Source organism: Folsomia candida, unplaced genomic scaffold (assembly GCF_002217175.1).
Source record: "Folsomia candida strain VU population unplaced genomic scaffold, ASM221717v1 Fcan01_Sc003, whole genome shotgun sequence".
NCBI classification, from domain to species: Eukaryota; Metazoa; Arthropoda; class Collembola; order Entomobryomorpha; family Isotomidae; genus Folsomia; species Folsomia candida.
Window position 1 is genome coordinate 7,857,953 of NW_019091195.1, and position 14,293 is coordinate 7,872,245.

General features: G+C 36.5%; 2 protein-coding genes across 3 annotated transcripts in view; one reads left to right on the forward strand and one right to left on the reverse strand.

Annotated features, from left to right (window-relative positions):
• LOC110846914 (glutamate carboxypeptidase 2) overlaps nt 1-8,286 on the forward strand; it is a 31,937-nt gene extending 23,651 nt beyond the window's left edge. For both annotated transcript variants that reach the window (XM_035850192.1, XM_035850193.1), the window contains exons 10-18: nt 390-457; nt 1,088-1,309; nt 4,446-4,644; nt 5,069-5,395; nt 5,733-5,826; nt 6,472-6,621; nt 6,776-6,914; nt 7,051-7,068; nt 7,171-8,286. In XM_035850192.1, the coding sequence (XP_035706085.1) occupies nt 390-457; nt 1,088-1,309; nt 4,446-4,644; nt 5,069-5,395; nt 5,733-5,826; nt 6,472-6,621; nt 6,776-6,914; nt 7,051-7,068; nt 7,171-7,660 (1,707 nt within the window). In that variant the 3' untranslated portion in view covers nt 7,661-8,286. The remainder of the gene's footprint in view (nt 1-389; nt 458-1,087; nt 1,310-4,445; nt 4,645-5,068; nt 5,396-5,732; nt 5,827-6,471; nt 6,622-6,775; nt 6,915-7,050; nt 7,069-7,170) is intronic.
• Nucleotides 8,287-8,813: 527 nt separating this feature from the next.
• Nucleotides 8,814-12,633, reverse strand: LOC110846915 (casein kinase I). Its single transcript, XM_022093752.2, has 10 exons — nt 12,430-12,633; nt 12,242-12,348; nt 11,956-12,178; nt 11,871-11,883; nt 11,661-11,793; nt 11,434-11,572; nt 10,282-11,351; nt 9,308-9,539; nt 9,030-9,231; nt 8,814-8,961 (listed from the first exon to the last, which is right to left on the reverse strand). The coding sequence occupies exons 1-7, from the start codon at nt 12,547-12,549 to the stop codon at nt 11,130-11,132; spliced, it is 957 nt and encodes a 318-aa protein (XP_021949444.1). The 5' UTR covers nt 12,550-12,633; the 3' UTR covers nt 8,814-8,961; nt 9,030-9,231; nt 9,308-9,539; nt 10,282-11,129.
• Between the last annotated feature and the right edge of the window lie 1,660 nt (nt 12,634-14,293).

Here is a 14,293-nt window from a genome sequence, read left to right on the forward strand (position 1 = left end):
TAACGCCTTCATCTATTTTCGTTTAGACGCAATTTTGTTTCCAGATTTTTCGTGTTGTTTGATGGTGCCTACCCCACAGATCATCGAACATCAAAAACAATAACATGGCCACACAATTTACGTAAAACCCACATGGTTGCGGTTTAATTTCGCCTGTATCGTCCTTCCAATATTGTTCTTAAAATACTTACGCTTTTCAATATATTTGCCAAAGTGCTTGTATATGTACGTGTGTCCATGGCCTTTTATAATTACAACCAACATGCAGGCACTCCAGAAAAGATCTACATGATTATCGTGCGGCAACCTCAATTTAACCACGGACATTAATTTATGAATTTCCGAAGAAGAAATTTAAATGAGCCATGTCTCTCTTTATTCCTTTTTAGAAGCACAAAAGCAAGTTCATCATTCCGGCGCACACAATAAGCCCTGGTGATGCTCAGGAACTTCTCAGGTACTTTTGTTTGATGTTAGTATTATGATAAGAAAAGCCCCAGTCGTCAGCCCTAAGCACACCAGGAGCTACATAGGTCGATAATGATGACCTCATAGTACTGAAAGTATTTACAAGCCTACCTATTCAGACCGTTTTTGCCCAAGGTGTTAATTAAATGAAGAGTCTCGCGAGTTACCGTTAGAATTCTTCTAAAATAATCTAAATAATAAAGTTTTTGTTTTCTTGCTCATGCAATCCTTTCAAAAATTTTCTTCCAAATAATAATGATGGTCTCAGCATTTTTGTAGATAAATATGCTGAAACTGCGGGTTTAGAAATGCAGCTTTCTTTGCATGTTTTTAGCAAGTTACTCGTATATTTCTCTGAACATGATGATGAAAGTTAATGAGTTATGGATGTATAAGAATTTAGATGCGGAGAAAAAAGTAATTGTAGAACTAACCACCAGCGATTTTAGAAGAGCATGTCATCAATGTAAATGATGCCTGGTTAGCTTCGGTCGGAGTAATAAATGCTTGTCTTGAAGGAGTAAATGTCTCATTTTCCTCAAGAATCGATTACAGATAAAATCAAATCAATCCATAGCAAATGAGGTTAAATGATTCCATTTGTTTTTGCTACGTTCAGATACATCAGGCAAGGAAATTGGATGAAAAGAGCTCCACCGAACTGGCAAGGTGGATTAAAGACGCCGTATTTTCTTGGACCTACAACTACTGTCCAAACATCGTCAAAATTCGGTCAAACAACGTCCGCTGTTCAAGTTCGTCTTCGGATATTCAACGAGCCTCAAATACGAGAAATCTATAACGTGGTAGCCGCGATACCCGGCGCCTGGGAGTCTGACAGGTGAGAAAAATGCTTTCCATCAGCCACCCTGTAGATTCTGTCTCCGTTTGTTACTCTTTCATTTCATATTGGGTTTGCTTACGTCTCTCTTCTCCCCCTTTTTATTTCACTTTTCTCATTTACTCCAAAATTTTCCAAAACAAATATTGACGCAAAGAGCTTCACGGCAGGGAGTGCATTCCTAAATATTGTTTTGCTCCTTAAAATTCCACAACCAAGAAAACAAAAACCTTCCGTTAATTACAACATGCATATGCATTGTTCCCATCATCCACAGACATGAGCACTACATATGTGATAAGTATATTAAGGATGAAAGAAAAGTAAGAAAAAGTTGGAAGGCTAAAGTTTCCTTTGTGGAAACACAAGAAACATAAGTTTATAGTATTTACTTATGAGTAGATGAATTTACGTACAGGAGAAAGTAATTTGCTTAGAAATGTAGAAGATATTCGTTTTAATTTTTGGGGAAAAGTCGGTTGTCCCTAATTGTTGGACTTTCCCAGCAGGTTGGTGTGATTATTTCGACTGCGTGTCGTACATACAAGTAAATAATATGAATTCAGTTTCATGAGTTTGTTTTAAATTGCGACCACTACATGTCCACATCAATAAATCGTGATTGTGACATAGTTTGCTACATTTATTACACATACATACGTACATACACTGGGTGAAGCAATGGTCTTTGTATTTTAACTTGTCGCGATTTCAGTAATTTCTTCGTTAATTTCTCTTTGATCAGGATCAAAGGGTGTGTGTTCGATGTGAGTCTTGAGACAGACAAGCCATTGGCGTTCGTGGTCAGCACACAAGCTGTATCAACATTCATCTCTACCAATGCAAGCTATGTAGCAGCGAATAACAAGAGCACATTCAATATACACCTGAAACGTGTGTAAGCTCCCGAGATTATTGGATCGTTTGGTGGTATGGCAGTTGTCGTCGTGAGATTTCACCTTCTGCGCCTCGCCTTGTGGTCCGTCTTCCTCGACCTCGACAGGACAATGGGTAATGCCATTACAGACAGACGAACGACTGTACAGTGTTTATTTCCTCCAATGGTGAAAGCTTTTCTCAGAATTCCCGTGTATTTATTTACTTTCATTACTTTACAGCTCTTTTTCTTTGCCTCCAAGGAATCGTATGACATCGCAAAGTACTATGTAGCCCGCCTGTGCTTGTATTTAAGCCTTGTTCATAAGTCGCACAACATAATAATGGACAGCGAGGGAGAAAGTTGGATAATAATGGTGACAGTCTTGACTTTTGAGCTGAAGGAAAGCAGGAGACGAATGATAGTGGGACCAGAGGGGTTGACGTAGGCATACGGCGGACGCAATCGGACGACTTTATTCCTCAGTCCTTTTCGTCTCTGTCTTCGTTAGCTGAACTGCATTGTAGCCCTTGAGCAACTTAGGACAGCCAGAAACGAAAAAATCCGATGTGATTTATTCGAATGAAGAGAAATGACAGCTTGACATTGGCAACACAGGATTGTGGGAAAGCACCAGACTGTACTCCGTCCTCCTACTCCTACTCATATGGAGAAAGTCAGGCGACTTAAAGTCAAAATAACAAGTATAAATTTTATTCATATAATTTATCCTTCCCGTCCCTTGACCAAGCAAGAGCAAAAAATGAATTTTTGCTGAATGAAACAAAACATCTGCCAGTTTATGAGACTACGTGAGTCTCCACATTCAACTCATTTATTTTGGAATTATGCTATACGATAAATCCCAAAAGAATTGGCTATGGTTTGGCAACACATTGAATACGTTGGGTTGCATCCGGTTTATAATGGATTTGCTGAACAAGGCGAAAGGAGGAAATAGAGCAACTTTATTACAATTGAAGTAAATTACACGCATGGACAAAATTATGGATTTTCTCAACAATAAAGGAATTGTTGGGAAATATCTATATGCTCAGTATTCTACTCCATACAACTATTCAAAAACATTGTTATCTAAAAGAAGGATCCAGCTTTTTTTGTTGACGGCAGGAAATTTTGTTGGCATCAGCGTCAGCGAGCAATGATTACTTTGCCCTAACCTGGTCCAAGAGGGGCTCGTTGCGGAAGACTTTGGTTTATCATGTGACACTGCATTTCCTCAATATTCACCTCACAAATAAATATTTGGGACTGTCCTACATCTAATCCTAAGTTGGTGTGAGAACCCCATATAAGTAAATATGTACGTAGACACTGTGGAAATCTGAGTCAGATTATGTCCTGACTCTTAAATTGTCGTCCCAAGTTCTGGCGAATTGTTGGTGTATCTCATGTTACGAATTGTATAAAGTTTACACATTATTTATTACAAGTATCTATCAACCAATAATAATCGCTACCTGATTGCCAAAAAAAATATTTATTGAATTGAGTCAGTTCTTTTACTTCATTCTTTTATGGTACACATTTCCGTCTTCTTCATGACGAGTGGTAGTCTCATCTGCTCTTTTACAGTGCAGCAGCTTTTCTCCAATGAAGGAAATAACCAAAATCTTTGTGTACGGACGTGAACTAAATTCACAAGTGCTTTTTCGTTGAAATTTCCTACTTTTCTGATGTGTTTATCCTGCATTTATATCTATTATAAGGTCATGGGTTAGTTTTATGAATGTTGCGTTATGTGTACTGTTGTGGACACGGTTTGAATTTTAAACTTGGCTATTTTGTCTTCTATACACACCAAGACATATATTCGCATACATGCCTGTGTATATGTGTAGAGACAACTGAAGTCCAAGTCCAAATTCAATTATTGTTGAGCAGAATCGATCACACTTGGCTATTTATATTCATCAGTAACTATTATGGATGACGAGGAACTGTTCAGTTCAGTTGCTGTTTACGTTCGCAAAATCCCAAGGAATACAAACATTGATGAATACCGTCTTATGAAGTATGTATTTCTTTGATTGGATAGACACGGTTGGCTGTAAAATATTTATTGTTTATTGAAAGTATTGGTGAATCAGAAGAGCAAAATAAACTATACGGATGGCATGCATACGCACAAAATAAAATTTCTACTTCTGGAATTGTATATTCAATTACTGCTGAGGAAATATTTCAGGGGTCACAATCAAGAGACATTTATATAACTAAACGTTTCTATTCCATTAGATACATCGTCGTCGGTTGTTCGCATGACGCTTGGAATAGCGGAGCTGGGGACCCAGGAATCGGTATTGCGCTGATATCCGAGATGGCGAGAAGTTTCTCCAATGCAGTGCAGAAAGGATGGAAGCCAAGAAGATCTATTTTATTCATTTCCTTTGATGCAAATTTGTTTGCCTCTTCAGGTGTTTCGCATTGGTTGCAGGTAAGCTGCGAGTCGAATACAAATTAAACATGAACAGTCAGCGGCTTATGGGATCAGCTTTTGTGTTGAAACAAGAACATGTTATTGTTCGCACGATATAAAGACGTAAAGACGATTTCAGCCAAATAGAATCATTTTGGACTTTGTATTTAATGCCAAGCTTATGCGTAGATTTTTTTAACATATCGTGCACTGCGTAAAACTTAAAATTTGCATGCATGCACATAGAAGTATGTATGTATATATGCATAGAAGTAAATATAGAAACAGAGTGAAAGTGCCCATATACATACGGACATGTGTATAATACGTATGTATGATGGGCAAAACTTGTGAGCGGAGAAAACTTGGAATAATGGAATGCAAATACTAAATGTCAGCATTGTCGTCGCACATGCACTGATTGTGTTTGTCGTGTTTTCAGGAGCATCACTTTGAGATTTCGTCAAGAACCATTGCTTACATTGACTTATCTCGAGTCCTGCGTGGCAATGAGACGCTTCATGTACATTCGTCGCCGATTTTAAATTCCGTTGCCCGTAAAGCAATTGCACGAGTAGTCACACACGCTGACTCGTCGTCGGTGAGCCAACCTAATCCATCAGAAGAAGAGAAAGAAGTCGAGGGGGGATGGAGAAATGGGAGTGCTGCAATTTACTTCTCCTCGCTCGTCACCTCTGATGAGCCTTCTTTCGCCTTTTTGAATCTCGGGATACCATTCTTTAGAATTTCTGTTTCCAACAGCCCCAAGGTAAGGAATCTGATCTGGATTAATTTAAACGCAACCTTAAAGATAAATGCAAACGAGGGACATGATTTTACCAAAAATTATTGAAACATATTTATTCAAACAAATATGTATTTATGGGTCGGGACATGCATATTTTTTGACGTCGAGTGAAAGATTTATAGACTCTTTTTTACAAGTTTCCAATTCCATGTATAGTTAATTGAAATTGATTTTGGTTACACATGTAACTAAAACCATGATCAAAGGCCAGCACGAGTTCATTTGATGCAACTTTTAAACAATTGTAATAATAGAGAAAATATTTGACAAATATCCTGTTTGAATCTGCTACCTCAAGGGTTACGATTATCCGTTGTTCCATACGTCATTTGACACCGCTGAAAACTTTGCTAATTCTGTGGACCCAGAATTGAAAGGAGCTAAAACTTTGGGTAAGTCGTTAAAGTTTGTTTCTCCAGGCAATTCTCCCCCCTTCTGGCTAACGACATCATGATGCCTTCCTTGAGGCGACGACGGCGAGATTGACTAGTGACAAAGTCTTTGCTCGCCGTTGTCTGACAAGTTGTGAACGGAGTAATAACTTTACCACATGAAGGTTTCTCGAAAATATGCATCAATCGAGTAAACAGTTGAACTTTTTTCGAATTTTTATGTCCAGATTCTACTTAAAGGAGGCTTATTTTAAGTGGCAGGTTGAGTGTATGGCTGGAACGAGCCATTTATCACGCTTAAAGTGCGTGAAAGCAGTATCTGAATACATAGCGCACCTACTGCGACTGGTACTGGTTATGAATTTTAATTCTCAAGATCTCTCTTTTTATATCTGAACCAGATGGCAAAAGATAGCAATCTCCTCTCAATTTTTATGAGGCGTGAATTATATGAGATCTGGATGTTTCTTCATATTTGCATAAAAATGAAATTTCAATGAATACCAACGACAACGCTTGTGTGTGTTTAATGGCGAACATTGAAATAAACCTTATTGTATTCCACAAACATAAAATTTAGGGAATTCGTATTTTCGACTCATGTTTATACCGTCTCAATAATCATGATTTTCCTTCTGTATTCAGGGAAAATAATCTTGGAGACAATTGTTCTACTTGCGGATTCGATCGTATTACCCATCAACGTAGAAGATTATGTGATGGAAATTCAGAAAGCATTTGGAAACTTTATACAACAATACCAGCAAGAATTACACCGAGGAAACTTATCGATTGGTAAATGAAATTTGATTCTTATTTTGAGACTGCTATTATGACACACTATTTTGTTTATTGCTATTTTATTCTACATGGATTCCCGCAAATGTATCAAACTGCTGTCAATGAAACAATTTCTATAATAAGTTGCCATTATTTGAACTGTATATAGCGTATCTACAAGCAGCAGTTATGAGACTGGAAGTGATAGGAGACAATTTTCAAACAGAGATGCATAATCGCACTGTAATAAATCCTGAATATGACACGCTACCAGCGCCCTCGCCCTCTCCAAAGACCATAAAATCAAAGTAAGCTGCTATATTTATGTATGTATTAAGGGTCTCATGTGAATCTAGTTTGAGAGATTCATGGTTTATGATTTATGTAGACTCCATATATTGTGCTAGTCTCACTTAATGCTAATAATTAATTTTGTGTCCCCAGAAAAGCTCTACTGCATAGGTAATGTTTTTTGATTGATTTTAACCCTCTTCCCCCAGCCTAGGGATAAATTTAATTTATACTATCAGGTCAACCATTCCATATCATTTTTGAAATTTTTAGGATTATCAACGATAAACTGATGGAGATTGACCGGGCATTTTTATCGAGGAGTTCGGATGTTTATAAGCACCTAGTGTTGGGATTCACTTCTAATATGGATGAGATCAGGATTAATGGGACTGCCGATAATATGTCCACGTCACTGGACCACTTCTTTCCTAAGCTTCGAGAATCACTCGAGTGCGGAAGGAGGGTCCATGAGTTGGCCGAAGAACAAGAGCCAGGAATTAAGGAAATAAAGACCATTAGCTTAAGCAGAAGCGGAAGCAAGATAAATTCTTTTGCCAAGCATAGAAGTAGGCGGATTCGTTCCAGAGAAAAGAAGTTTCGAACCCGAGATCTTGACGGAATTGGCACTTTCGCTCTTGATACTTCCATCTGTCACGATTGGCATATTGTGGCGTCACAAAGAATCGCAAGCCTAACCAGAGCCCTTGACGCTGCCTCCGCCATTCTCCAAAGCCCTCTGTTGCCGGAAGAAAGTGAGTGAGGAAGCCCATTGTCGACACAATCAGCAATCAATTGTCTACGAGGACAGCAGATACTCACCATTGATGTATTGCATTTCTTGGTTGAGCAACGTTCAACTTGGCGAAAATGTGATTTTTATTATATGTGATCAACTAATAAGTAACACAAAAATGTGAATTAAATTGAAAATTGGGTAATGTCTCTCATGTATGATTCACAATAAATAAATACATTCTCTTATGATAAAGATATCTCATAACTTACAGTTTGATAAAATATTCAGTCTTCAACGTATGTATGTACATATTTAGGTACGATTAGCGAATGTTACATACTATTTTTTAAAGCTCCCGAAAAAGGATACATATATGCATTATTGTACTCGTTACTATAAATGTATAAATTTGTTAGGTTATAACGAAAGAAATCAAGGAACACTCACTTGTACGGAGAAATCTTAATAGCTACATGAAAATCTTGATGTGTGTACATATGTAATTTACATAATGTAAAGCATTTAATAATTTCTCTGTATGGGAAAGGAGCTAAGTAATGGCTATTTTTGTAAACCAATTTACCTACTTCAAAATAATCTACAATTATAAAAGTACAATTATTCTAATAAAATATTTTTACCCCGCGAGACAGTTTTTTCATAGTTTTTATAGTAAATGAAATTAACCAGGGCTACATGCACAGATTAATCGATGTGTCATTCATCTCTGTCTATCCGAAATTGGGAGAAGTGTACAAGGCCATATTCATTTCGTTTCTTAGCTCTCGTACGAGTAGATACGTATCTATTTATTGGTAGTTTTACGACCGTTATGATGAGTGTCTGTGGTTTTCTGTTTTATTTATCTACGTCGTTATGAACCACTAAAACTGTCAGACGACAAGATCAATGCTGACGGAATGTTGTGCGTAAATCATTCGTGAACACTGGACAGTGTCTTCTTCGCTTGCTTCTCCTATCTCAATAAAGACGACTTTGACCACATGGTTGGCATTCTTGAGGTGTCTGAATTTTAATTGTGCTAAATTATAGACGCCTGTTCCCATACGTCTGGTCAGGCTGTCGCGTTCTATGGTGCGACATATTTATGTGGCTTAATGTGTAGATGACATTCAGGTTCTGCTACGTTGAGAAATATGGAGAAAATCAACCATTGAATGCCGAAAATACTCATCCTTTATCATTGTTCATTTGTAAAACATACATAATAAGATAATACATTTTACTTTGTACGTTATAGATATTTTAATGTTTGTCATGTTTATGTTTTTACTTGACACACAACCTCCGCATCTGTACAGGTGCTGAAAAAAATTAAAAATCGACATAATGTAGTTGTGCATATAATACCTTGCATACCAATTAAACTTACCAAGTATCAACGTGACCATGTTTTCGGAACATTTGAAGCTCCTGCAGTTGAAACGCAGTAATTACACAGCCTCCAGGAAGAACGATTGTGTCCATCGAACTGTAATCTTCAGAAGCTGAGAGGATTGAGAGAGATTTTAATTTCCCTGCATTTGAATTGCTCTTCTGGATTGGTAGCTCAATTTCATCGACCCAGTCAAAAGCTTGAAGATGATGACAATAATTGTTTCGGCATTTCAAATTAAGAAAGGTATGTACAACTTTTACTGAAAAACGTACCTTTTGGTGGATACATTTTTGGAAGACAAGTGGATACACATCCATTAAAACAACACACTCTGTCTTGTTGCATTGATGATGTTGACCAATTGCTGACCAACTCACAATCTGCATTTGATCGGCATGTTTTTGCAAGACACTGCTTAAGTCTGTGCTCTGCAGGATAGGAAGGTAGATCTGGACAACTGAGGTCAAACTTTATTGCAGAAGGAGAACGCATTTCATCAATATTCTGCAAAACAAGTAAAAAAATTCTCGGAACGCAATTTATTGAAACATTTAAAGCTGGAATAGTAATGTGACCTGCCATATCTAAGAAGGAAATCAAAGTATGGCAATCGGTTCAATAAATAGATAACAACTTAACGAATTAATTAGGTTAGCATATTTTGACATAACAACACTCGCATATTTTGTACGTCTTGATTGAATCTGGAGTGTATAACCAGAGTCTAATGCAACATATTTTTTTAATGCCCACATTAAGATGACGCCAACCATGTCTAGAATACGACGGGATAAATAACGCGGCCAAATTTATTTGTTATCACTTCTACGGTTGACGGCTATTACGCTGCCAAATTTTAAAGGGACGATTGCCATTTGAGTTTTCTTTGCATTGAAGTGTAGAAATAGGTACAGGTCATCAGCCAATCTTATTGATGACAGCTTAAGCATGACCTATGCTACAGAATGACATGAATGTAATCTCTGCAAAAATGTGTGTATAGTACGATTCCGGTGCAGGATGAGGAGTAAGAAATACTTAAAGATTCCAAATGAGCATTTTGACCTTGCATTTATTTCAACACGATTTACTAAATATGTTCTACTATGAAATGCAATGTATAGGTAACTGTTTAAACGTGTTAAAACCTACACATTTTGAAATCTTCAAATCTATATAAATAAGTCGTCAATTCTAATGCATGGTTTTTTGTCAAGGAAGAAATAAATTTATGGCTAAAAATTACCGTTGTATAATAATCGTCATAATTGTTATGAATATCATCCCCAGTCATGTATTTATCAAGATCCACAACCACTGGCCCCGCGTACTCCTCCAACAATGCTTCATCATAATAATCATACCAATTTTCGTAAACTGTGTTATCAAGTATCTCAGAGTTTATTGATTCATCATTCACATTTTCACCGTATTCAGAATTTGATATAATTCTAGCTTCAACACAGGAATATGATATCAATAATAACAGTATAAAAGTACAACATTTCACGTCGGAGAACATTTTATTACACTTTATACAAACAATTTAAAACCACTATTTGAATTTAGAATTAATACTAGATTAATTTCGAAAATCGTTAAGTTGCGTATTCGCAGGTTCTGTTTGATATCGAAGAACAAAGTGCGGAATGAACCTTTCTTCTTGGTCCTCGTGCCGTGCACTAAAAGTTTTAATTGAGGAATGCACGGCTATATTACGACAAAATTAGGACCCTATCCGAACCAGATTTGTTGCAAATTAAGAGTAAGTTGTTCGTAAAAGATCTCGTTGAACACTCTTTGCATATGCACATAAAATACATACGTACATGCATATGTATTGTGGCTCTCTGTGTGCATTGTGTCATATTTGTTAGCCGAATTCTATCATTGGATATTCTGTAGTGCTTTTTATGAAGTCGGAATGCATGCAAATATGTGGACTTAAATTCAAAGATTTAGAAACTTATTATTTACTGAGCATTACTACTCATCATGTTCGAAGTATTGATTAATACAAAAATCTGAAACCTACATATTTAGAAAGATATCAAAAGTGTTTAAACAAATGTACGTAAATTCATATATTGTTTTTTAACGCTCCTGAAGTTTAATATCCGCACCACTGTTGGCCGCAAATGTAGTTTTGTCAATTTCCTTCTCTTTTGGGATCCAATCGAATTTACCGTCGTATTTAATATTCAGATTGCGAGCTAAATCTCTGAACATTTCACGAACAACCGAGTAATCCGGTGTCTCTTCAAAATTTAAACTTCGAACGTAAGCCATGTATTTGCTAAATTCGTCTGGGCAGTCCTTTTAAAATTAGAAGAGAGGGATTGTAGGAACAAAAAAAAACAGAAAACACATTATATTTCTACGTACAAAATAGATATACCTGGCATAAGGAATTAATGGACGTTCCCATTTTCACTTGCTTTAGAGTTGCAGGATCATCCATGAAATCATCCCAGGGAAGATTTCCTCTCAAGAAATAGATGAGCATGTAGCCAAGTGATTCCAAATCATCTCGACGGCTGTCAATACCACACAAACATAATTTTGTCACGCTAATTGTATGAAACGTCTACTGTGATTAAATTGTTGCGTATTATTATAATTTACCTTCTCTCCATTCTTTTAAGTGCGGAAATTGATTGGTGCCTAGAGTGGCAGTTGGCCAATCCGAGTTCATTATAAACCTTGCACTTAATATGCTCTCCAGATTTATTTAGATATCGTTTAGCGTTGCCAAAATCTAAAAATTTAGTTAATGATCACAAAATGATAAATACATAAATTCATTAGTGTGTCGTAGGAATAATTTTAACTGACCAATCATGTAGACCTAGACAAATTTATAATAAGCTTTTAATACGTACTGTACAAAATTATATTTTCAAGCTTTGTTTGAAATTACCAGGGATGACTCATGACGTCCCATGGCAAAATTTTCAGGTTTTATGCTTCGGTGAATGAAACGCTTGCTATGCAGATATTCCAGTCGCTCAAGAAGCTGATCAGCCAATAGCAGCACCGTTTTTACGCTGAACTTATTTCCACACGTCTGAAACAACGTATTTAGTGAGGGTCCTAGAAGATCCATCGCCAATATATTGTGACGTTTTTCTTGATCAAACCACCTAAAGTTACAATCCTTGTAGTATGCATACAATTTCAAACGACTTGAATTATTGAAATTATACCATGCTTGTGGGAACCCTCGACCACCTTCCAATATTTTATAAACTTGAAATTCATGACATAGAAACATTTCTTCACAGTCCCAGCTTTCCAACTTGATTGCAACTTCCTGGAAATTGTCTTATAAAACTGTATGGCACTTGTCCCGTGTAAGAATTATCTGTTACTACTTAGCTTGGGAGTTTCTTACCTTATTCGAATTTAAATCCTTTCCCAAGTAAACATCTCCATGAGATCCAGATCCTAAAGGACTTTGCAGCAAGTATTTTCCGCCCCCCAGAACAGTGCCTGGGTCCAAAAAACTGGACATTTTAAATTCTACTAGAAGTAAGAACGTGTGCGTCTCGTGTTGGGGGTGTCACTCGGTGTGTATCTTACCACAAAGTGATCGTTGGATGAAGAAGAAGTACAAACGCTGTGATTCCGGAAGCACAACAATTGTGCCAATTATTGTGTTGCATTATATATTTGAAATTGATCGAAATTGAGTGCGCGATAGTGTTTTTTGACACGCGACGTAATTGAAGTATATGGGACACTTATCTAATAATACTTGAGTCAATTGAGGAATTAGCATGAAGCTATTGCTGATGATGCATATCGCATAAAGATGACATGTTGGATGGAGTGAATAAGAATCAGGTCATCAATCAATTCAATAATTCACTTTTCGTGTAAGTTTTAAAAATACTTTCAACCAAATTTTTATTGCGGCTGCATATGTACACATGTCTAACTGTAATGGCAAGATAAGTAAACATTTACACTGTGTGGGTTAATTATAAAGCAAGTTCCTAATGAAAGTAAAACCAGTCTATTTGGCATTTGCTGCATGCTACAGAGATGATTTTTATTCTGTCTGTAATATAAATGAATACATGCATTTCCTGTTGCTAATAAATTTATTCCATTCAAAACGTACATATAACAACTACTCGTGTATCTGAGACATGTACTATTTATCTAATTGCGTACAATTTTTCCACTCAATTTTCCTCAATAATTATGTGATAGATATGCACATATTTAATTGTACCAAGTTCTGCTGTATGATAAATCTATCCGCCTGTCCATCTATAGATATGCAAACGCATAATGCGTAATTCTGTGTGCAAATAAATAAACAAAATGGATAACATAACGATTGTTAAGTATTTAGATATTTATTAATCATGCACAAAGTTTATTTTAGCATCGCTGTAGAGTAAGAGTTATCTGGAATTTACAAAACTTCAGATTGAGCCCTTTTCAGTGTTGTAATCAAATATTTAATCAGATAACTAAATAAGTGCATATAGTGTTTTAGCACGACCTGCACCAGAATTTTAAAACTGCAATTAAGAAATACGATAAATTTCTATCTGACCCATCAATCAGGAGGGAACAGAAGTAACGCCTTCTATTCATAAATGGTAAAAAATGATTAGCCACACCAAGAACCGAAGGGCCTCTTGAAGCGAAAGGTTATCAAGAATTAATGAGAGCAAGTTCACAGGATGATGCAACAGTGAGTACTTAAAATAAAATAAAATAAAATGCACTCAAACAAGTATTATCATAATCACCGGCAGCACCTTTCTTGTCAAAATATTGTATACAACCGTTTTCATCACTATTTGAGAGACATTATCAACCAAAATAGTACGCCTAGTCATACAAAAGACATTCATACTTAATAAGACGAATATGAAACATGAGATAATATGTCTGCAGTGACTTATTGTTTCAGTAGGGAAAAAAACAGGCTGCCAGCCCGACCGAGTGCCAAAAGTGATTGAATGAATGTCCATCCATCTCAACACAAAGCCCTTCGATTGGATCGACGAACAGAAACCTGAAATGCAAATAATGTTTACATATGTCGACGTGGGAGCCTTTTAAACGTTCACACTTTAATTCGCTTTATGTTGGGCTATGACAGTTTTGGTTCCATTAATGGGAAATTAGACCAATATTAAGTCCATGAACTAACATAGCCCGCAATTCCTTTCTAAATTACAGCATGCATTTCGTGCATGCACATATCTGTATGCATCCAAAGGATGAATTTGTTG

Excerpts from the sequence above, each read along its gene's own strand:
- LOC110846915 (XM_022093752.2), bottom strand. The coding sequence starts at position 12,549 with ATGTCCAGTTTTTTGGACCCAGGCACTGTTCTGGGGGGCGGAAAATAC. Across the intron at positions 12,349-12,429 it reads AGGATTTAAATTCGAATAAG|GAAGTTGCAATCAAGTTGGA; the intron begins GTAAGAAACTCC and ends GACAATTTCCAG. Across the intron at positions 12,179-12,241 it reads CGAGGGTTCCCACAAGCATG|GTGGTTTGATCAAGAAAAAC; the intron begins GTATAATTTCAA and ends TTGTAACTTTAG.